General features: G+C 34.3%; 6 protein-coding genes across 7 annotated transcripts; 2 read left to right on the plus strand and 4 right to left on the minus strand.

Moving 5' to 3' along the window:
- The first annotated feature begins 289 nt into the window (after positions 1-289).
- Positions 290-986, plus strand: LOC125810931 (uncharacterized). Its single transcript, XM_049490434.1, has one exon. The coding sequence runs from the start codon at positions 297-299 to the stop codon at positions 882-884; it is 588 nt and encodes a 195-aa protein (XP_049346391.1). The 5' UTR covers positions 290-296; the 3' UTR covers positions 885-986.
- Positions 987-1,518: 532 nt separating this feature from the next.
- LOC125811128 (protein WVD2-like 7) lies at positions 1,519-5,345 on the minus strand. Of its 2 annotated transcripts, none has more exons than XM_049490623.1 (9): positions 5,057-5,343; positions 4,419-4,973; positions 3,705-4,076; positions 3,546-3,604; positions 3,350-3,424; positions 2,849-2,948; positions 2,695-2,757; positions 2,112-2,222; positions 1,519-1,882 (listed from the first exon to the last, which is right to left on the minus strand). In XM_049490623.1, exons 1-9 carry the CDS (start codon positions 5,126-5,128, stop codon positions 1,775-1,777), a joined length of 1,515 nt encoding a protein of 504 aa, XP_049346580.1. In that variant the 5' UTR covers positions 5,129-5,343; the 3' UTR covers positions 1,519-1,774. The 2 variants fall into 2 exon arrangements, with proteins under 2 accessions (XP_049346580.1, XP_049346579.1); XM_049490622.1 differs by having other exon boundaries at positions 1,525-1,882; positions 3,705-4,079; positions 5,057-5,345.
- Positions 5,346-7,387: 2,042 nt separating this feature from the next.
- LOC125810940 (uncharacterized) lies at positions 7,388-9,321 on the minus strand. Its single transcript, XM_049490446.1, has 4 exons — positions 9,228-9,321; positions 7,801-7,908; positions 7,623-7,687; positions 7,388-7,536 (listed from the first exon to the last, which is right to left on the minus strand). The coding sequence occupies exons 1-4, from the start codon at positions 9,315-9,317 to the stop codon at positions 7,389-7,391; spliced, it is 411 nt and encodes a 136-aa protein (XP_049346403.1). The 5' UTR covers positions 9,318-9,321; the 3' UTR covers position 7,388.
- Positions 9,322-10,434: 1,113 nt separating this feature from the next.
- Positions 10,435-11,694, minus strand: LOC125811089 (myb-related protein 315-like). The gene is made up of 3 exons (XM_049490582.1): positions 11,508-11,694; positions 11,158-11,287; positions 10,435-11,085 (listed from the first exon to the last, which is right to left on the minus strand). The coding sequence occupies exons 1-3, from the start codon at positions 11,638-11,640 to the stop codon at positions 10,587-10,589; spliced, it is 762 nt and encodes a 253-aa protein (XP_049346539.1). The 5' UTR covers positions 11,641-11,694; the 3' UTR covers positions 10,435-10,586.
- Positions 11,695-19,113: 7,419 nt separating this feature from the next.
- Positions 19,114-21,441, plus strand: LOC125811136 (glycosyltransferase family 92 protein RCOM_0530710-like). Its single transcript, XM_049490630.1, has 2 exons — positions 19,114-19,457; positions 19,643-21,441. The coding sequence occupies exons 1-2, from the start codon at positions 19,322-19,324 to the stop codon at positions 21,160-21,162; spliced, it is 1,656 nt and encodes a 551-aa protein (XP_049346587.1). The 5' UTR covers positions 19,114-19,321; the 3' UTR covers positions 21,163-21,441.
- Positions 21,442-22,021: 580 nt separating this feature from the next.
- On the minus strand, positions 22,022-23,981 carry LOC125810951 (putative E3 ubiquitin-protein ligase RING1a). Its single transcript, XM_049490456.1, has 6 exons — positions 23,777-23,981; positions 23,502-23,584; positions 23,186-23,430; positions 23,026-23,075; positions 22,849-22,923; positions 22,022-22,547 (listed from the first exon to the last, which is right to left on the minus strand). Exons 1-6 carry the CDS (start codon positions 23,971-23,973, stop codon positions 22,049-22,051), a joined length of 1,149 nt encoding a protein of 382 aa, XP_049346413.1. The 5' UTR covers positions 23,974-23,981; the 3' UTR covers positions 22,022-22,048.
- Positions 23,982-24,596: the final 615 nt, after the last annotated feature.

Raw genomic sequence — 24,596 nt, forward strand, 5'->3', positions numbered from 1 at the left:
AACCCCAAATAATTTACAATGTGGCTATGGGTTGTTGACAAATTGTGTTAACATAGGCTTGGAGGACACTCACCCAAAAAGAGAAAAGAACATGTCCTCAGTTGACTAATTAAAACACCTTGCTTCCCAAGTTTTCCCACCTCTTCCACCTCCAAAACACACACACAGAGACTATATATATATAAATAGGTTCCCTTACCAATTCCAAAACCAATTCACTCTTTCATCTTCCAAATCGTTCTTTTTTTATCCTTGTAGAGAAAAAAAGATTCATTCTCTTCAACTTGTCGAAAAAAATGAGGAGAGAAGGTCGCCAACACGGTATGGTCCGTACTTACCCAATTTTACCCTCTCCATGGAACCCAAGACCCGAGCCCAGGTACATGAACAAGTCCAATTCACTACCAACCGCTGGGCTTTTCGCAAAGGTCCCAACTAAGCCCAGTAACCATTCCAAGTTCACCGGCAAGTGCGGTAGACCTAGGTGCACCAGCTGCCATATTCATCCAGCTGGGAAATCCAAAGACAAGACTAAGGGCACACAAAAGATAAAGGGATGCGGCGACGTCGTTTCGTTGGTTACTTGGAGAGTTGTTGATGCTATGCCCGGGTTGAATTTTTCTGGATTTTCAGCTACTGGGATTTTGGATCATTTGGATAGCGATTGTTCTTATTACATGGATCATGATGATCATGATATTTACTATGATGCCGCCGATGAAGGTTACGGAGATCAGGAATTGGTAGTTGACTCCGATTGGTCTCCGGCGATCGGCGTTGAGATTGAGGAGACTGATGAAGAAAAAATGAGTTTCTGTGAAGTGGGATTTGTGTGGGAAAATGTTGAAGAAGATGAAGATTGGTGTGTTGTGGAAGGAATATAATTTGGTTCCTTCTAATTGTATTTGTATTAACCTGTTGCTGAACAAAAAATGTTACATTTCTGTAATTGTATTTACTGTCAAATAAATTGCAACATTCAGATGGCATTCGTGTGTGTGGTAATTTGCAGTTTTTTGTCACATGCATTCACCCTTACTGTTTGAAAAAATTACAATTTTGATGCTTGAGGTGCTTACTATTTTTTCTTATTTTAATTATATATATAAAGCATCTTTGTAATTGTTTTATGTCAACAAATTAAAGATGATAGTGTCGTATAAGAAAATGATTGTCGACGACAACATTTTTATTGTTATCCTAAAAGATGCACCGCACAACCGACTCATTGCTTTGTCACAGATTGCACATTGCGTTTCTGTGTTGTCCTCAATTAGTGGCTGTACAAGCAACCAAAGTACGACCAAACCTTACAGTTTATCGATAAGAATTCTCAATATTACAAGATTCCTTATAGTGCTCCATAAGATGAGGAAAAATCATTGAGCTTTACAGTTAATTTTTTTTAGCTGCAAAGGTAATGAATGTTCTTATAAGGACAAGATATTTAAAGGTTGCTTTGCAAAATGAGCTGAGAAAATTAAACACATAACCTAAGCTGGTAGAAATAACAACTTCACGTTTTATAAATGGTAATAATTGTGGTCACTCCAAGGTTTAAATATTTCTACCTCTAGATAGCTTTTATACAAGATTTTGGAGTTGCTTCTTCTTAAATCATATTAAGGAAAGACACATTCATACACCTCCAAAACATTCTATTGCAAGAAATGCCCAATTGAAACACATTCTAATAAGACACTCTACTCTTTGCAAGGAGCGAAGATTTGTTAGTTTTTTTCAACTAGTCTTCTTTCTTGGATTCTTGCAAGAGTCATTCTTCATCAAAGATGAAGAATGGCTTCGAGATTAAGCCTTGCTTGCTGCTGGGATATGGCATCCTTCCACGTTTGGGGGGCACTTGAGCTTGTGTTACTGGGATCTGCACCAAATTAAATTTACCATATGAACCACTGCAGGAGAAGGGAGAGCATAGATAGGAGCACTAAGGTACACATATATATATATATATATAAAATATTGTAGTAGGATTTTGTTTGCAGAAGAAAAATGTTGATCATAATCAACATTGAACAAGATAGGATGCATTTTGACAAAGAAGTTTTTAGGAATATCTGAATAATGAAGATATAATACAATTGTCGTGGTACCTTTTTTGCATGATCTTTTGCTGTTTCTGTTTCCTTGTAGAAATCAGGCAGGGGACGAGCTTTGAAGCAAAAGCTTTGTCCAAGTTTCCTAAGTTCCGTTCCTGCTTTCTCCTGCAAGTAAGAGTTTGTTGTTACGAATTTGCAATTTAAGATGCAACTCAAATGCTAAAAATTATGGTAAGGAAAACTACTCTAGAGGCCCAAGAATACTAAATGTGCATATATATTAGGATAATATTACAGAAGATAGTGCAAAGCATTTGCATACATTTTAGGGAAATATTACATAATACCACATGTTAGAAACTTTTAAATCTTTTAATATGATATAGAGCTGCTACCTTGTGATTAGTAGAAATCATATGAAAAAAAAAATATGGACAAAAAGAAGAATTGATTACTAGTGGAAAGAGCAAAAGCATATATTGCTATGTACTGTTTCTACCCTAATGTTCAGTGGTGGAAAAACCTCAAAGTTCACACACTACTTTTCTTTGTTTTCCTTCTTTTCAAAGTAGGTGGTGCAGAATTCATGGTAAACAGAAACATTCAACAAGCCGGAGTTTTGCATTAGGAATTGAACCTTTAATGTGGTTTGTTGTTGAACTTTCTTTTCCTCCTTGGCATTGAATTTTTCTTCAAGCTTCTGAAAGTATTTGCAGAAGTACAAGATATGAGTGAAAATAGTTTTAATAATGCAAAGAAGATAGTCCATAGTATTTAATATATACACTTGCCTGTTTCCTTCGTGCAGCTCTTTCTTCTGTCCTCAAAGAAAAAGGAGTGGATAAAGTTGGTGATTGTAATTTGTTTCGGTAGGCTGTGAAAGACTTGGAACTGAACAGGGAACACCAAAGGTAAGCGATATCCAATGACACAATTATATACTCTATAACCAAATACTTGCAGAAAGAAGATTATCACTGTCCTGGTTCATGATAGTTTGACACATCACACACCAATATACTTATGTGTGTGGGAAGATAACTAAATTCAAGTAGAAACAATTGTCTCTCAGATTCTCTTTAAAAAGTTTCCTGGTCCTGGAGAAGTGCTCAAACTGTATCCACTAAAATATACTTATTTTGAGTTACGAGAGCCTGCTTACACTTAGCTTGAACCTTCAACCAGCAGTTTTTACACGTAAAGCGAAAAACGTTCTACTACTATTCATTTAAATGCACAAATGATTATGCTACTCTTATTGAATCTAGGGTCATCATGTAATAGGCACTTACACAGAAGACAAAATGTTCCATTTAGGCCCCGCTGTTCTACTTCCTGAAGCTGAGGGATGAATCGGTGTTTTAATCCTGTAAATAGGAAGATACAAGAATTGGAGCAGGAAAGGTGGGAAAACTAAAGAACCATGTGTCAATGGAATCAATGAAATGCTTGCCAACAGTTCTAATTAGACAATATAGGGAAATATACCTTCTGCTTTCTGAAGATGGTGTTGTCATGGGACGGTTTGATGCACCATTTGATGTTGCCTGCAGGTGAAAAGTGAAGCAAACATTAGGCACACCAAGAAAGACTATTACAAGTATTAGCATTTAGAAAAAGGAGTTCAAACAAGGGGAGGAAAGTTACCATAGGAGTCTTAAGAGGAGTTGCACACTGCTTAGATGCCTTGCTAGTAGTGGGAGCAACCTTTGAACTTTCCTTCTTGAGGAAGGGAGGTGGAGGAGGTATCTTGTGTGCCTCTTTGGCAGGAGTAAAGTTGATCAACTTGCTCAAAGATTTTGGGGTTGATCTCACTTCATTCATCAAGTCCAAGTTAGAATTTGTTGTGATTGGTGTAAAATTGTTCTCTTTATCGACATCAAGAGGAATGATATGCCTAGAAGGCGAAAATGGAAATTTTGATTTTTTGGAGTAGACTGCTGATTTGAATGAAGAAAAAGCAGATTTTTTCTTGCTTGTCACCGATGCAGCATCATCCTCAAGTTTAGAGCTGGAGCTCTGCTGAATCAAATGGGATAAATCAGTTCCATATAGCATTAGAGATTAGTATATGGATCAATCAATACAATGGACTGCCTTGGTCTGTTTATAGGAAACAACATCTCAACCTCTGAGGTAGGGGACCTCCCCAAACCCCACTTTATGGATTACACTGGATATGTTGTTGTTTATATGATTCAATCAATCAATTAGGCCTTCATCACAAACTAATTGGGGTCATCTATATAAATCATCTCATAAAGACTAATATACTTTCATAACGCCAGAGTTTCTTAAACTATTGGTATGATTAAAGAAGTTAAAATTTAGGCCAAAGTAGTGTAAAGAACACATATTTACCTTAATCTTCAGCAAAGGCTTCTCAGTATGAGATGTTTCACTAATCTCAGAACCTGAAACTGTTTCTTGGGTTTCACCATTCTCAATTTGGTTTGATGGTTCTTTCTCTGTAGCTTCAGGAGTACCAGGACCCTCCACTGGGGACTCACTCTCTCTCTCCTCCGCATCAGCAACTCCTTCAGCAACTGAAACTGCATCCTTAACCATGGAATCTGTTGTTACAGCATCAGGGTTCTCATGAACCTCTTCTTGATTAGCTTCTACACGGGGTTTTACAAGTGAAGTAGAATCAGGGGCTGAATTCTTGGTGATTTCAGAATTGGGGTTTTCTTGATTGGCTTGTTCAAGCAAAGCTGCAGCCTTTTGGGCAGCAATTTTCTTGTAATGGGCTTCAAAGAAAGCTTTTTTCTGGGCAACAGAACCTGGCTTAGCATACCTCTCAGCCTCCTCTACATATCTTTTATGAGAAAAAGTTGACCATTTTTCCCAATCCAATGACTCAGACACAAATCTCCCAAAAGAAATTGACTCCCCAAGTGCATGCACAGGGTTCCCCTGTATACTCAATTCCATCCCAAAAAATCAGCAAGAAAGGAGAAGAATCTTGAAAAATAAAACAGTGGAGTTTTTATTTATACCTGTTTTATTTCATTGGGTATAGCAGAAGCATAAGAGAAAGCATGTATAAGACAAGCTGAGTCTTCCATCATCAGTGTGGCTAGAAAATAACAAGAATGGAACCTGAAAAAATCAACAGAATAATTATTGTGCCGTTACTTAAAATGATTTTTTATGGCATGTAATCTCTCTTATCTGTCTCTCTGTTTTTGGATCTCAGCATTTAAATTTGAAATTCAAATGTAAAAAAAGCGATACACGTTGTTTGAAGAAAGGCCACTCATAGAGTAAGAAGAAGCTAAAGGTGTCATTTTTTTAAATTTAGGCCAAGTGCTTCGATTTCTGAAGTTTCTTTAGACTTCGGCCAAGTGAAACGTTGTCTTTTTCATCTCCAGAATGGGCCCACATTATTTGAACTTAACCCTAGTAACGTTCGAATTTTAATATTCGTATTGCTTAACCTATTTAAATATTTATCGAAATATCAAAAGTTCCACATTTCTCCTAATGATTTTTTTTTCTGTATTGAATGTGGTTGTAACAAGTTTTGTTAGTTAAGAGAAAAAATATTTGGATACAAAATTAATTTATTTTTTCTCAAAACATACTAAAATAATACAAAAGGTGTTGCGTGAAATCAAACGGATGAATTACAAATTTTGAGAAGTCAAAGTTTGGTATATCCTACGTATATTTTGCTTAATTTGTAGACCATACCATATGGTGGGACCACATTTTTTTTATTATAGAAAATAAATAAATAATGAAATGAATTTGACGTCCTACTAATTAAAGAGCAGTAATTCCAGTCTTCCACGAAAATTTAACTCATAATAATGTGATCTGATTCTACAAAATTACAAAGTTATTATTCACAATCTTGATTATAATTTTAGAGATGTCATTGCTGTATCGTTTTCATTTTTAGGAGAAATACATGTTTGTTTGAAGCAACAGATTGTTGCAATGTAAGATGCTACAGATTGTTGAACTACTAGTTGTTAAAACATCAATTTTTTCAAGTAAAACTGAAGTAGCTGTTTCACTTTAGGAAATAAGCACACATGAAGAGCCATACCAAGAAGCTATATATATCTTAATCAGCTAACAACACTCTAATTATGTGCTTTGACAAATGCTATTGTAACTATATGAATATTTTTGTATAACAAATCAATAAACAATATCATTAAAATCAACAAATTAAATACGAAAGTTTATTATAGACTGATCATTTTCAATTCAAATACGACCCTACTTTACAAATCATGCGTCTGCTATCGATTGAGACAGTACATGAAAAGGGCTTTTTCAGCTAATAATGTTATCATACGTTCAAACATATCCTCGTATTTGAATCGAGAAGATGGTAATAAACCGCTCATTTGTAGATTTCAAACATATTTTGTATCGAAAAGATTCACCATAAAATGTCAGTCTACTACAATCTTCCTCCCTTTATCCGAGCTTGAGACTGACAATCAACAATGAGAGCAAACCAACACAAACAGAGTTATAAGATTGATAAACCAACAAAGAAAGATTGTTTAGTAATACAATACATTCTATGTAATCTCACAAGTGGGGTTTGGGGAGGGTAGAGTGTACCCAAACCTTACCCCTATTTCTTAGAGATAGAGAGGCATTTCCAGTAGACCATCAACTTAAATAAACTGCCAAACAGGTAGAAAAGGGGATGCATATATGTGAAAGGGAGAGTGTAACGCTGACAAACAAGAGAAGGAACAACAGCAAAAACAAAATAATGCAAATAACCAGAGCACATAGAAAACCAGTGTAAACCGAGATCAAAGAACAAGAAACTATACGAATAGTGTTAATACTACCTAGTGCTAATTGTTTAGTAATATCACTGGAATATGGATAATTTTTGTGGAATTTTCACTCCAAAATAGAAGGAACGAGTACCAAAAAACCACGTTCAATCTCTATCATGATTCCTCTTTTTTCTGATACAGATTAAAGAAGACATTCTAAGATGCCAAAAGTAAAAAAGAAAGAAAAAACGAACTTGCCACGTTTACTGTTCCTTTCATTTAATCAAGCATGTTCTGCAACACCAACATGCTTCCCAAATCAAAATTACAAACAAAGAGCCTCCTTAATGTTCCTTAGAAACTAATGAACTCTTTTGTGTCGCATGTTCAATCTCTAGATCTAGAGTATAGCACACCACAAATTCCGCTGAACATATGATAGCATATCAAGAGCTAGTCTTTGAAATATTTGCAACAGTACAATTTTATGTCACCATTTCACTCTGAGCATATGGGGAGGATGTTTTCCAGCTTAAATAGTGTGGATCAGCCTTCTCATGGCCACGTCTTAAGGTCATCTTCGTCTAGGTGGATCCCGGCTTAGTCCATGTTTCTTCAGAGTTCTGACGTAATTTCTCATGAGGGTGAATTTGTTACTTCCAAGATGGTAGAAGTAGTCCCATGTAAAGATACCAGTCTTATGCAAGTCATCAAATAATAACCTAGGTTGAACCATATGAAGAGAATGAGAAATAACAAAAAGTGAGACTAAATTGTTAAGACACAAATACTTGTTTACTCTTATTACCTCACTCCATAATTTCCAATAGGTTCTGCAGACATAATTCCGACATGACGCCTACCAGTTATGACCTTAACACACAAGCACATGAATTGGAAAAATTAAAATAGTGCAATATTAAATCCGGTTTGATGATGGAACTCTGTTGCCAGTAAAAGAAAACTGAAAGTGTTCCTCTAGTTACCTTCTCACCACAAATCGATCTGATCTTACTATCAACAGCAGGGCTGTATATTCTCAAATACTCAGCTGACAACTTATACAGACTACCTTTTTCAAACTCAACCTCCACCTGAAAAGATTCACAAAGTGATAAGACAAGTCAAACTCACAATGCTGGAAGCCTATAGTAAACAAGTTTGCACTTTGCAGAATCCAGATTGATGCAACCAGAGATACATGAAACCAGTCTCCAAAATCCATTAAAGGGACGTGACTATAAGTAGATTCATGATTTAATTTTTTTGGAAAGGAAGCACTCTAACATCACCTTTCTCCAACTATATGTGGGCTCTTTAAAACCTTTTTTCCGTTCAATACAATCAAATTGTCAAAAGTATTTTCATGAGTTTCGTTTAATTCTTCCCCTAGCAAAATAATTTTCTTTGTGAAAAATTGTTAGGAATCTTGTGTGCAGTTTAGAAAATGTGGCATTCACATCACACTTGAAACAGGAAACAATAATATTTATCCTTCAACAGAATACACAATTAGGGCCTCAAATGTCCAGACGAATTTAAATTGCCTAACTGCCACCTAAAGCTTATAATGCTACTGTGTGCACATCATTATTGACATATCAAAGAAAGGAGTACAGGTTGTATAGTTCCCTAGAACAGGGTGCGCATTCACTTGGTGCCTCAAACACAATCCTTTGAAACTTTATGTATCAATGATGGTGCAGCAAAACCAACTCAATAGTTCCTTCTCAAAATAAAGAAAACAATCGAAGTGACTAGCATGGAGTATTTTCATAGACAAGCCCGAAAGATGAATGTTTACCATGGAATATTATCCATGTTTTATTGTCAAATAAATTTCCATCAACCCTACATAGTAAATAACACATCTAGTATTGAAGAGGAAGTTGCTCAACTGAACATGAACCAGAATGAGTGAAAGCAATAATTTAGTTATTCACATGTAAATTCATTGCAACAAGTTAAAATAATCTAACATTTGCATAAACATTTTGAAACGGTTCAATAAAATATTCATTGGATTGTTCGGTTATGAGCTAATACCAATTCAGTAAATGCAGTTCCCCACAACAATTCTTCTTAAACTGTTGGCAACCATGGGAATCAATATGAAATTCTTGTTGAGCAGAAGTCAGAGGAAATAAGAAAGCTATTGTAATACAATTTTTTTTATGAGAAGGTAAAGGTCGAAATTTGAAGCCTCCAACATCATGGATTAAGCTAAAACTTTATTTTAAAAGATTTCCTAAATATTGTTATGTGCTGAATAATTACAAGACAAACATACATAAATTCAGGACTCCGCAGAATGAGAACATTACAGGCAAAAATAGGAACTTGAAGCATACAACATCATGGGTAAACCTAGATATTAAGTAACGAAAATTTTCAAGAAAAACAATCCACTTACAAATTTAGGAGGTTGAAGAGCAAATCTGGTGAGGCGTGGAGAGTCTACTGCGGTGTGTATGCTTCGAACACCTCTCCGGATTACATTCATTTCTTCTCCCTACTATCTCTGAGAGGAGGATCCGAACATCAACAAATTGGGTCGGGTCACGGCTGCCAATGATGGGCTGTTAATTCTGGACCCACTACTCTTTAGGGCTTTTAAAGTGTAACTTTATCCGATCGTCCCATTTGTGCCTATTTTTTGTTTTCCTAATAAGTCATTAATCTTTTTAAATGATGATTATCTGACAGTCTAATATTTTATGTGTGAATTTGAGCAAATATTAAACACAATTTTAAGTTGTTCGAAAAGCAAAAAAATTCAGAGATATATTTGTACACTTTTAAAAATAGTTTTTAAAGGATCTGCTGGCCTTTAATGATCTTTTTTTTTTTAACTCAACTTTTTAGAAGAAAAAATATCGGGAGTTCTTTTTCTTTTGAGAATTTAATAATTACAAGTACTTCCTTTTCCATTATATAAAGAGTTTTATTCATCTTTTTATAATTTTTATTTTTGTAGCTTCTTGAAACTTGTTTTCTACATTTTCTGTTATATCCTTCCTTCAACTATTGTTGTTGCAGTTATTTTTGTGATTTTAGCTTTTACTTACTGAATTAGGTTACATTGTTTTGTGTGCATACTTTCGACTGTTCATAGGTAAATGAGAAATAAAAAGAAATTTTAGGCATGATAATCACTTAAATTATTTGGTGTATAGCAAACACTACACTGTTATGTATTAGAAAATATTGATTTCCATAAGTTAATGATGTGTAAACATAGTAGTATCTGCGGTAGCAGCAACAATATGCAACAACAACGATAATAGTAAAATAGCAATTACAAATATATTGTGATTCATACTTTGGGTCTATATGAAGAGCTTATTAGGTAAAAATACACAATACAAAATCAGTAGAACTCTATTCAAGTTTTCATATCTCAAAATAAAATAATTAATTTACTATGAGATCATTTGTTGATTTAAAATTTAAATTTAATAAAGTTAGCCTATAAGATTTTCATATATAAATCCATATTTCACATCAAGAATATTGAGTTCAAATGCCGTCCCTGAACGATTAATAGAAGCGACTTAACTATGTTACACATTCGGTTAGAGCAAGCATCGCCAATAAATTTATAGACCTTACGATTAAAATTTCACTAAACTATAGCACAAAGAAAAATAAATTACAGCCAAAGTAACGAAGAGGAAACTCGTCTCCCTGTACTTGTTTTTCCTTTTGAAGAAGAATTCTATAAATAAGAAAACAAAGAAGAGGGAGGGAAAAAAGAAAAGTTGCGCAATTATTAGTTGTACTTTCTCAAGAGGAACAGGTCCTCTTCTAGCTGATTGATCGCACATGAGAAAATCGAATCCATCCATTGTTGTACAGAATCTTCTTCTTCTGCGGGTGCAGCAGCTACATTACTTGATGTTGTTGAGAAATTGATAGATTCTTCAGCTTCCAAAGAAATTGAAGGACTGTAACAAGTCGACATAGTTTTAAAACTTTTGTTCCATAACTCCTCATTAATATTTTCACTCAACATATTGTTTGGTAGTGAAATATCATTAGCATTTTCAATGAAGTTCTCTGTTTCATTTCTTTTGTCATATGTCTCTGTTATTGTTGACAACAACTCTGTTTTATCATCTGATTCATGTTGGTATTTTTCCTTGTCAATTGGTTGGTGAGTTAAAGGGTCTATTCCCATAAGATGTAATCTCTTCTTAATCCGAGTGTTCCAATGGTTTTTGATCTCGTTATCTGTCCTCCCTGGAAAATACGATGCTATCTTAGACCACCTGTAAAAAATCAATTGCATACAACAGTATCAGAATTAATCAAGTCAGTGATGGTTAAACAAATTACAATACCTGTTACCAAGACGAGCATGAAGCTCTATAATCTGATCCTCTTCAGCTTCAGATAGCGCGCCCCTTTTCAAATCAGGTCTTAGATAATTAATCCATCTCAGTCTACAACTTTTCCCGCATCTTTGCAAGCCTACACCACACATTCACAATGATCATCTTTTGTCTAGGGGCCCCTATTATAGTCATATAAAATTGTACTCTCTCTTACAACAAATTAAGCATTTAGATAAAACGATCACACAAATAGACATGTTGGTTTCGAGTATCACCACTACCATATTATCAATTGACCCAAGAAAAAGAATCAGGCCGGCACATGAAAAAGAACAAAAACAACTAGAATAGAGTACCTGCGAGCTTGGGAACGGTTCGCCAACACTGAATGCCGTTATTGAGAATAAAATGGACAAGCTTATGATCTTCTTCTATAGTCCATGGACCTCTCTTCAATCCAACTCTATCACAACAAGGTTGTCTTCCCATATTTTTTTTTAACTCTTTAAGTTTATTACACAATTGGAGAAGCTAACTAAAACTAGTAAAGAGAGGAAGAAGGCCACATATATAAGTAGTTAGTACTAATTATTACTCGGCAATCATTTCTCTAAGGAAAAAGAAGTTTATATTCGAAGCAAAGAAAAGATGCGTACAGATCAGCAAAGGGACATATAACAAAAAAGATGTGCTGCTTAACAAGGGAAATGCATGATTGAATAGAGAAAAAAATTTGTAAAGGTGATGCGCATGGAATATGTGTTACATATATTAATAAAAAGTGGGAACCCACCATCCCAATCAAACTTTGTTCTTCTTAGCTAATCATATAACTAGTATTATATTTTAAAATTTGATAAAAGTCATCCTCTCTTTGTGCTTTTTCCTTTAAAACTCTAGTGTGGTTTGGTTCAAAGTATAAGAAAATTTAATCTTGCATAATTAATACTACGATAGTATTTCGTTTTTGCATACTAACGAAAGTTTAATTAATATCGAAATGAAAATAAGTAAAAAGGAATTTCTGGTGATGCAAAAATTGTGCTCAACGCTCTTTTTCTTATTCCACGTGAGCTAGCGCTTAGTGGTGTTTTGCTAATTTTTTGTTGGATGACTATTGTGGGGAAAAAACGACGACTACTTCAGCTCTCTAGTACATGTTGATGTTAATTAGAACTTAGAAAGCTATTCATGTCATGCACTCTGAAAGAGACAGGAAAGACTAACCGAATGTCCAAATGTTGTATTACTAATTTTAATAAAACTTGTATAGAATGTGCGATAAAAATATGTGTATCATCGATCAAACAAATATGTGGGCTATCTAAAGACAAAATGATGACTTTAAATTATGCCATATGACATAAAGAAGCTATATCGATAGATGTATCAATTATTTATCGCATAACAATCTTTTTGTATGATAATACGACCTTGGGGAAAGCTAGATAATTATTAAGAATTGTCTAATTAAGCTTATAAGTCATTCTGAATTAACATTTTGTGAAACTAAGATGGCTGGTTGAATTATAATACTCAAATGGATGAGATTCCCTTAAATGGTCCCTTAAAAGCTGGCTTGTTTTGTCGTTGTGGCCAACTCCTTTTAATTTGTCCATCTATTCAAAGTACTACAACTAAAGGTAAAGATACAGAAGATACACCATATTATCATTGCAATTATTATGTTTAGTGCTTTCGTTAGTTACGACTTAATAATTGTTCCTTAAATATTTTATTAACTTTCAACTCTTTCTCTTGACCATCAAAAACCAACAAATCCAAATTTGACATGTGTGTTTGAAAAAATGAAAAAGTCTCACACCAATAATTACTAATTAAGATGGGTGATTTCTTTATATAGACTTGACAATTCTCCTCTCGTAAATTAATTTTTGGGGTTAAGTTAGGTTCAAAATACATTTCTTTACCTAATATCCGATCATGGGTCATCTCATTAGATCTCGAATTAAATTGTTGAAGTATGAAAAATTCCTACATTGATTGTTAATGAGTATGTGGTATTCTTATATGGCATAATGACAAGATGCTACTTCAAAGTTCAAACAAGAACTAGACAACGTAACTAAAGAATCTTTTAGTGTAGATTTTATTTTTCACTTAATAATAATTGCCTAATTTAATGGGATGATGTAATCCATCTACTAACCATAAATGGGGAAACCACATGGGATGATATAATTAATTTGATCCAAAATTTAAAAATAAGATTTTACATTATCAATGAAGATTAATAGGTTATAGGCTTAAATCAAGCAACTTGTTTTAATATTTATAACCGAGGCATATTTGCTATAGAGAATTAATTTTTAGTTGGCTTTTAAGTGGATTAATAGTGTAAATGTGTAATCACCCGTAAATATTAGTATTAATTTTGAACCCAAAAACTAATTATGATAATTTCAAAAAGAATTAATTTTATGCTATGTTGCGTGCAACAAAAGGGGATTTGCCGCTGATGTAGATAAAAACAAACAGCTGAAAGTCTGACTTAACTGATTTTATTTTATGTTTTGGTGCTTTTATCTGATGTCTTAATAGATGCTTTAAAGTCCAATTAGTTTGATGCACGCTAGGAAATTCCATAGGAGTAAAGATTCACTAGCTATGACTTTATTTTTAGAACTCAAAATCCAGACATTTTATTAAGAGATGAGCTGTACTTACTAATCTTCCCTCTTTTTTTGGTAAACTACGTACAAAATTCTGTATAAGTTGAGCTTATTTTAGTTAATTGATTTATGAGGTGAAATGTATGTTGATTAATAATGTTAATTATATACAAACACATACATATTTCCTCAGTCTTGTTTTACTGGGACCTTATACAAAAATAAAATCTCCCTTTTATTGATTCACTTTAACAAATCAAAAGTAATTTTTTCCACTACTGTCTTTATTATTAAATAATTATATAAACACTATTAAACAATCAAAATTAAGAATTAATTTTATTGGCTTGACGTAAATAATGAGTGCTATATTTGAATTTGGCTCCTCTCGTAGCCCGTAGGCAATCCGTCCGATTCATCCAGTTGGGTATGATTACCGAGAAAAAGTATAAATAGTAAGAGCAGTCAATTTTGAACATTGTACATGTTAGCTGGTCCAACTAAAGAAAAAGCGGAATTTCAGATCAAACTCTTGACGTCAAAGGTTGATTTTAACGAAAATGAATTATAGTAATTAATATCTGTATTTTAAAAATAATAATTATCAAAATCATATTAAGGAATCAAGCAAAGAAAAACTATGAAGAGAATATAATGTTGAGTTGATGCAATACATGCATGCAAGTTAGTTATTCGCTTATGATTATATTGATTTGACTTAATTAAGAGAGCAGTTAGTTTGTTAATGAATTATAATTTCCCACCACACGACGCGTTCCATCAACAACCGCTCGTTTAATGCGTCACGAAGAGAACACTATCTCCCCAATTTTTTTCATTTTTAAAATTAAAGATTCAGATATTACTTCTGTATCTATCTATATATATGGGTAAAAAAATGAATACGTAATGCGTGGATGAATCAGAAGGCAACATGTGGACAAAAAATTAAAGATGCATCAATTAGCATGACTTTATTATTCTTGGAACAAGGGTGATCGATCTTGTACACAAGATTTAGAGTTATTCAATATCACATCGATGAGCAGACATTGATCTACAGGTACTAACTAGGTCATGATCAGTGGCGAATTTAAGTGCAAAAAATAGGGCGTCCGAACCCGTGGTCTCTTCGTAAAATTAGATATTTTATGTATATATTTTCTAACATTTGTATAATATTATATTCTTGTATCCATACTATAAAAAATCTAGTTGGTCCACATGGTTAAATGTTGAGCTTTTGACTTTGAGGACTGAGGATCAATTCCCACTTAATACATTTTTCTTGGTGCACCCATATTCAAAAAAATCCTAGATTCGCCTCTGGTCATGATCGATAAGGGTCGAACCATTGAGAAATAGTTTGAGATTTCTGTCCGTTGTTATATATTATATGTAGTTGAAGTAATATACATTTAATAGACTTTATGAGGACGGAATTTACAGATAGTATTCCTTTGAAATTTAACTATAAATAATGTCTTATCTTCTTATTAAAACATCAGCTGATTTTGGAAGAACACACAAACAGACAATCCAACATTATACTCATACTTTGTAACACTTAAAACTCCATAGCTACAACATATATACAACAATCTCAAACCTTTTTCGATGAGGTTTCCAACTATCAACGTTAGAAATCAGGACTTTATTTTTATTTTTATCTCGATACTATTGCTTGATTCTTTAATATTTATTTTAACATCTTTACTATATTATGTGGCATAATTTTTTAAGCATATTAATTAGTCTTCTGCGATTCTTTATTTGGTCATTTTAATTTGAGTGTGTTTTAAATCATGTATATAAAATTAATTATACCAATTTAAGGGTACGTAAACAACTCCTGTCGTCCCATTTTAATTGTAGCCGCTCAAAAAACTTGAACCAAAATAAATATCACTTCAAAAATTAATGTTAAACTTAGCAATTATTCCACCTAAACCTTTAGTATTAAAAAAAGAGTACTTGGTTTTTAAATAATGCTCAATTTTCAGAAAAACATCAAATAAATATAAATTACTTAATAGATTATATACCTTGTATTTATAATTTTTTATGTATACCCATAATTTCCCAGATGGCCAATATAAGATAGAACGTAGGGCAGGGCCGCTTTTAGGGACATAAAACGATAGTAACAACATATGTAAATGAATGCTCACCCTCGGGACATAATTGTAGCGACGACGGATTATTCGGTAATTTCAAAAATTAAAAAAACAGATCTAAATGAGGAACAAGTGGGAGAAACAAAAAACACAGAACAAGTACACACTTGATGACCGATTAATCATAGGACTGGAGGAATCTTAGGATGTATCGATACAAGACTGTCTCATAAAATAACGAGATATTGTCTCTATAAAATTAGGCGGAGTCAGAATTTTTATTAAAAATATTTAAAATTTGAAGAAGCTAAGTAAACATACAAATTAATCGTACAGAGTTGGATATCAACTATATATAACTATATTTTAACTATACATAAGGACCTCTGACCGTAAGCCGGCTCCACCCTAAACCTCCATTTTATTGGGAAGTTGTTTGGGGGAGTTACTCCAAAGTCATGGGGACAAAATTAGCACACATCACTGATGCTTCCACATACAACCAAGCATCTTTTTATTTGTATATTCTGTTTGTTATATACATTGATTGACCAACAACAGTGAAAAATAATTGACAACCTAATTAAAAAGATAATGTACTGTAGTAAATTAAACTATGTATATTATGGTACGTAGTGTAACAATTAATCTTTATATTACTTGATGCTTGCTACTTAAATCCAAAAGGCCGATATCAAATTCATGTAATGACATAGGAATGTTTCATTTGTTTGGGATTGATATATAGCTATTATTATTATATCTAATATTAAAAATATTCTATACACGGCAGATGATCATAAACTCAAAGCTAGCATATATTGACTAATTATATATATATATATATATATATATATATATATATATACCCTTCGGGGTGGCCCAGTGGTTTGGGCTTGGGACTTCCATGTTGGAGGTCTCAAGTTCGAAACCCCTTGCCAGCGAAAGCAAGGGGTTTGCCTTCTGGGTCGAGCTCGTCGCATCGGGCTTGCCTAGTGCGGTTACCTCTCCTATGTGGTTTGCGAGCTATTGCATAGAAGCGGGGGTTTTACCCTGTGCGCACCCAAAGGGTAGCGGCAAATATATATATATTGGAATGGTTGGTATTTAATTTGCACTATATATATATATATATATATATATTGGAATGGTTGGTATTTAATTTGCACTTTCTCTGCCTGGGAGTGTAAATATCTCCAAACCTTTGAGAAAAGTAGTTCGATTAGAACAACAAATTAATTGACTAACTAAAAAAATGGAAATTTCCAATTCTAGTTCGCCATAGAACATAGAGGCGGCTTTTGGTGTTTGCTTAAATGTCAAATTTCTAATCAACTGCACTTAATATATTAGTCAATTCATTAATGAGTCCATTAGCTGCCTTACAGCATATCCTATCTGTTGCTTTTAGTCCAACAAATTATAATTATGTTGTTCTTCTTTAATTAAATGATGTTAAGTTATGTATACTCATATTGTAAATTTCTTTTATACTATCAATTATTTCATTTGATTACATATTAATATGAAAAAAACAACCAATTTACACAACTATTCCTACCATAAATACTAATCAACTCTATAGTTTGAATTAATTATGTAGTGTCTCACTAAGTAATAAATTCGTATCAAATTTTAAGTCAGATACATCATTCTTTCATATTTCAAGTCAAATACATGTATCCACGTAACTAAATGCTAAACTAGCGAGACATATTGTTCGAAACAACAGTTTGGGCTTTTGGCACAAGGTCCAATAGCATAGGCCCATCATTATCAACAGTCACGACTCACCAGAAAGAACTTGCGTGGATCAGCCGCCAGGATGTGGTCCCCTATTACGTCTAAGGCCGGCCGCCGGCTTTTTTTTTAGGATATAATTCGACCGGATGAAAGACGTTAAACCGTAAAAGTTTCTCTACTTTTTCCTCTTTGTTGTTTCTAGACAAGCTAATCAAAATCTCAATCATGACACGTGTAAGTAACTCTAGTAACATTTACTTAATGTTTATACATTTAAAGTTTGATAATGACCATATCTAAGATTGATTGTATATAGCTTAAATAAACCAAACTTTTCCCTCTAATTACTACTACTACTTTCTTACTCCCTACATTTAATTTTATGTAATATATAGGATATTGGATTTCAAAAGGTCCCACTAAGTCAGAATAATAATAAATATACTCGATATAATCACACAAAGTGATTAATCAAGGCAAATTAGAATTCAAATCGATTGAGTTTATCATCTTTTTAAATTATAAAAAAAATACAAAGATATGAAATCGAGCATATAAAAATTCGATAAGATCACAAATATATTAACTTCACAAGAGTAATAATCTAGCTTTTCTTCCCCTTCCTTTTTTTTGGATTCATTTAGGAATAATTAAAGAAGAGAAAAGAAGTCAATGAGATATGGATTTAACAATAGATTATTTGCCTAACCAACGTTTAGAAAATGACCTGTTAACAAATAACTAAAGTCGCATATTGAGGAGACTGATTAATAATCTCTCTTATATAGGTAATTAATCAGAAATATATATAATCTGTCATCAAAAAGCATAAAAAAGAAAAGATAGTCATTGATGCAACTGAAATATAGGAGTAGTAAAAGTTTTCTGTCAAAGCACTCGATCTATTGTTTGTTATTATTACCAAGTAGAGTTTCTCAAAAACTAAAAATCCACTACCTCTAAACTAGTCCAATAAACAAGCCTGTCCTTTTCGTCATTTTTATTTATTGGTTTTGGTTTGTGTTATTTTTCAACGACGAAAGAATAGTCTATGAGGAATTATATGTCGCAATTATCTACACTTTTTTAATTCTATGACGATAACAATAAAAATAAAAATATATATAAACATGTTCTTCAACTTGATTTTAGTTGATATATATGTCATTTAATTTTGATTACAAACAAATACTAAATAGTTATATTTATATAAAATTGAATGAATAGACATTAACGTGTTCTCTTTTTATTCTACAACAACAACGAAAGAAAAGCCCATGGAAATGGAATTTTGTACAAGACGGTGAAAGGAACAACATGCTGTTTTTTTTCTTTTTCTTCTCTATTAGTATTAGGTTAGAGTTGAACTTTCTTTTCTGGGGGAGGTTTCTAGTAAAACCATAAAAACTGATTAGAAGTGTTTTAAGTATATGATGGGAAGGGAATAATAATTGAATTTAAATTAAAATAAAATAAATCAAAAGAAGGAAGTTGCAACAAAGTGGGTGACCTCGTAACTTGTTTCTCATTGGCAGAAACTATTGAGACTGTTTGACCACTGCTACTACTAATATATGCTCAAAAAACCAAAAACCAAATTGTAGAAGACGATGATGATCATCGCTATTTCTGCTCAGAAACAGGGGCTGCTGAATTTGAATCATTAACATCGTGGGTATGGCTCAAATTCCTTTCTTGGGAATCAAACATCATCGTAAGAAACGTGCAGCAGTTCAAATTCCCAGGAAATCTTTCTTCTGGTGTAGTACTCTTCTTCTTGTCTGCTTTGCTGCCTTCACTTTCTCTTCTCGAGGTAACCCTCCTGCTTCTCTACTAATTACACTTTGTTAAATTAAATTTATTTCCAAAAAAAAAAAAACAAATCATAAATTTAGTTTTTACAGCCTTAATTATTTGTTTGCGCGGTTAATATTAGTATGATTTATGATGACTGATTGACCTTCCTAATTAGATATATAATATTTTTGCGAATTGCAGGGTTTCATCCCTGGCGGCCGGCGGCAACCATAGCCCTACCCGGTGTTAAGCCGATTGTTCCAGTTATAGAAACCGTCCAATTCCCGGACGAGACAGTTGTTTTCCTAAAATACCCTCCTTCAACTCCCTTATTCACCAAATATGACCTATACTGCCTCTACCTTAATCCTAACTCTTCTCAACCTCCTGAATCAGTTGAAAACGATGAATTATTGGGCCAACAGCTCGTTCGATGTCCCCTGATTAAGCCACGTGGAGTCCTGACGTCACTTTCCGTCAAGTCTACCGGTTACAACCTCTCAATTGGGCCATCACGTCGGTGGAATTCGTTGGCCTATGAGGCCATGATCGATCGCGATAACACGACCATCGTGTTTGTTAAAGGGTTCAATCTTCGTGGTGGAAAACAATCGGACGCTTCGAAATTCAAGTGTGTTTATGGTTGGGATGTTAAGAATCCCAAATTTGTGTTACAATCAGATGTTGTATCCATTGCTCAAGAAGTTGTTCGATGTAATACCCCAGTGAGCATACTGAATAATCCACAGAGGTTTGTTGGTACGACTAGTAACATGAATCAGCCCATTAAGGTTTCTGTTAGAATGGTTGGTAAGGAACCTTTAGAGTCCATAGCCAGTCCTAAACGCCGTCTGCAGCTCAACTTGCCAGGTCGAAAACAGCACGAGATGTGTGTCTGCACAATGTTAAGAAACCAGGCCAGCTTCTTGAAAGAGTGGATCATGTACCATACTAGAATCGGAGTACAGCGTTGGTTTATTTATGATAATAACAGCTTGGACGATATTGATGATGTCATTAAGCTATTATCCATGGATGGGAACATAAATGTGACACGACATGTTTGGCCTTGGATCAAGACTCAAGAGGCAGGTTTTGCTCATTGTGCATTACGAGCTAGAGATGTATGTGAATGGGTTGGTTTTATGGATGTCGATGAGTTCTTCCACTTGCCTACTGGTATGTCACTGCTTGACATATTAAGAAACCAATCAAGGAGTAGTAATAGTAAAGTTGCTGAGTTGCGGGTGTCATGTCATAATTTTGGACCATCTGGTCTCAAACATGTCCCGACACAAGGGGTCACCATGGGGTACAATTGCAGGATGATTGCACCTGAGAGGCACAAGAGTATTGTGAAACCGGAAGCGTTGAATTCAACATTAATCAATGTGGTTCACCATTTTCATTTAAAGTCTGAGTTTAGATATGCAAATATGGATAGAAATGTGCTGGTGATTAACCATTACAAGTATCAAGTTTGGGATGTCTTCAAGGAGAAGTTCTACAGGAGGGTGGCTACTTATGTTTCTGATTGGCAACAACACAGAAATGTTGGGTCCAGGGATCGTGCCCCAGGTTTAGGGACACGAGCTGTTGAACCACCAGATTGGTCTAGTCGATTTTGTGAAGTTACTGACACTGGCCTTAAGGATCGAGTAGCACAGATGTTCACCGACCCAAACACTGGCAAGTTACCCTGGCAAAAGTCACTGACATGACTCCACAACATGAAATTATTTCGTATCAGAGGCAACATAAGGTTTTGACTTTGAGGATCTAATTTCTTTTGCTATTTTATTTGTACATGAAATAGTCCATATATTCTTTTTGTACATGAATTTACGTCACAACACAAAGGTATTATGAAAATGAAAGTTGAATGTTCAATGTATCTTACTCTTGTATCTGGTGAAAGTCAAAACCATTTTTTAGTATCTGTAACGTTGCATTTCTTTGTGATGCAATGAAAATTATTATAAAAGCCAATAATTGAGCAATGACAGAATGTTAGTAGGTACCGGAACATGTGATGACTTCTTTCTCATATTATAAGCTTTTCAATTCATTCATCCAACATTCTCTTATCCTCTCTGGAGGCAAAATAATGAATTCTCCTCCAAGAATTCTTCATATCCAGATTATTATAGTATTATCTTATTCTTTCTCTGTCTCTGCTAATATAGTTATAGAATATATCACCATCAATGCTTCATTATCTCATCATTGTTGATTCTTTGACTTGGATCAGCAAGATGCTGGCATGGACAAGAGCAATCATTCATATGATCCGAATTTAAAAGAGAGGGATGAACAAAGCAAAACATGTATTTGATATAAGAACATTACCAACTAGCTATGACAATGGTACTTCATGAGGAGTTAAAGGACCTTTCAGTTTTTCAACAAGAACCTATATAGGTTTCGTAATGTAAGACGCAAAACACAATTCCAGGTGCAATTGTAAACAAATTTATGAGCCACGGAACATTACCAACTAGCTATGACAATGGTACTTCATGAGGAGTTAAAGGACCTTTCAGTTTTCAACAAGAACCTATATAGGTTTCGTAATGTAAGACACAAAACACAATTCCGTAAACAAATTTATGAGCCACGGCCTCCTCTAACACGAATGTTAATGGCTCTTGATGCCATGGCCCTCAAATTTGCTCTGGCTAGAGCAAGAGAGCTCCTGTACTGCTCATCAGCAGAACTTCTTGTCCTGAAGGATTCCATGAACTCCTCTCTCTGCATTCTTAGCGCCAATGCAGCATCCCCATCCTGGCTTGGTAACTCCCCCCTCGTGCTAATGTCTCGATTTCTGCTTGGCATTACGGAAGCTCGGGCACTTTGTCTTCTCATGGCGCGAGAATTCCTAATTTCTTGACTACTAGGACCAGATTCTGGACTGTTAAGTAGCAGGACTCTTGTCGTTCTGCTGCTAGTGATGTTAGAATGAGTAGCAACAGCTCTTACTGGACTTTGACGTTTAGCTTCTCTACTACTCAAATCTGCAGCTGCTTTTCTTGTTTCTACTTCTTTGGGAAACAACAGTTGAATTGTATTCCAAAGTACAGTATTTACAGTGCATGATCTACCATTGCTGCAAAAAAGTCAAGTTTAATAGGAATACGTCATACTTGAAACAATTGAAGCACCATGATAAATCCTTTTCAAGCTTATTTAATACTCTATCCGTCTCAGTTTATGTGACACTTATGTTTCAAGATTCAAACTATGTAAACTTTGATAATGTGAACTTTGCAACTTAGTACTCTTCATATAGTTTTTGAAAAATATTGGGTTGATCTAATCCAAAGATTAGCCAACTTGGCTCACAGGAAATGAAAATTTTCAAATAAAGTAGGGATATAACTGAAATGAAAAAAGCATCCTAACAGTACCTGATAAGCTGCCTGCACTTGGGACATTTCTTTCCACATTTATCAGCAGCAGATCGCAAACACTTCTTACAAAAACTACACATATGATTTTTACCAAATTAGTCAGAGTCAATTACTGAAAATGTCTGTGTATTGATTTATGAATATAAGTTGATGAGGATGCCATTGAGATCGTACCTGTGACCACAAGGAGTGGTACTCGGTTCGAAACAGATCTCCAAACAAATCTGCAAATTCAAAGAAATCATTTCTATACTAAAATAGGAAAATAGAAAAAAAGACACCCTCAATCGATAAACAGAAGGGGCATGTTCAAGAGCGGATTTACAACACTTACAGCACAAGAAAGCTCTTCACGAAGTCGATCAATGGAGGGAAATGCTGCAGAAGAAGAAGAAGAAACAGAACACCCCTGTTCCTCCGATGCTTCAGCTACTTTAGTGTCTGCTTTCTCAATTGATTCTGGTTCTATATTCTTAGTAGAAGATGTAACAACAGAACAACCCTGTTCTTCCAATGCCTCATCTCCTTTCTTGTCTAATTTCTCAATGGATGTTGATTCCGCCTCCTTTTTCTCGCTTTCTGCAGAACATCAACATCAGGACACAATCCATTATTCGTAACACAAACTCTTCTTGAAAATCATGATTTACCTTGCTTTGCAGTGTCTTGGTCGTCGAGATCAAGAACAGTTGCAGTTATGGATGCAGGGCTCCTTTTCTGAGCCCTTCTTTTCCTGAAAAGATAACAAATTTATGCATTTCCCAATAATCCAAAAGAAAAAAAAAGAGCGACTGATAATCCAATCAGATAAAATAGAGATGATCTATCAGATTAATTGATTGATTGGCTTCACTAAGACTCAATTCGATTTGATTTTAATTCCTGAATCCGCTTCTTATTTAAAATCTAAAAATGGTGCAAGTACCTTCTAGAATTTGTTGGGGGAGTCTTGAAATGCAGCAAATCAGAACGTTTCTTTTGTTTAGGAAGGCGATCGGGTGTGTCTTCGACAACAAGACTGGCCATGAGAAGAGCCTCTTCATCCCAGCCAGCCATAGCAGCCACCGATCGGAACTTGGGGCTCAACAGCCCTTCAACTTTATCATCTCCATCGTTCACCATCCTAATGCTCTCTCTCTCTCTCTCTCTTGTGATGAAGACTCTAGGGTTTTAAGTAACGGTCATATTTCTTTTGATTTTGGTGTGGAGTAACGGCTATATTTGCACCGATCAGGTGTGTTATGGTACATGCAGTATGCTGTGCTCTTCTTTTTGTATCTCTATTTTTTATTTTCATTTACCAATACACTCTTGCTTATATTCTTGTTTCTTTTGGATTCTGTCAAATGAAAAATTATTCTTTTTCCTTATGGTACTTGTTGTTTGATATGCCAAAAATATTATAAAGGGCCTTTCTATCTTGTGGAAAATTATTCTTGCTGTGCAAACTGACCATACATCTTCTTTAACATGGTCTATTTTTAGTATTAAAAAGGCCAAGTTAGACCTGGTTTTTGAGTAACTCCAAAGAAAAATTATTGCAAGGATGTCTTGATAAACATGAACAAAAATGAAAAACCACACGCTACGAACAATCCTTTTTATCTAATCCTCAAGCCAATTAGTGATTCATTCACATTGTATAATCAAAGACGGATCCAAAATTTTAAGTTGAAAGACCATAACATTTTTGCGACAAATATGATGATTGAATCACTTCAAAGCTGGTGTTGAAATAAAGAATC

This window comes from Solanum verrucosum, unplaced genomic scaffold (genome assembly GCF_900185275.1).
Source record: "Solanum verrucosum unplaced genomic scaffold, falcon-dt-bn FXZP01000032.1, whole genome shotgun sequence".
Lineage (NCBI taxonomy): Eukaryota > Viridiplantae > Streptophyta > Magnoliopsida > Solanales > Solanaceae > Solanum > Solanum verrucosum.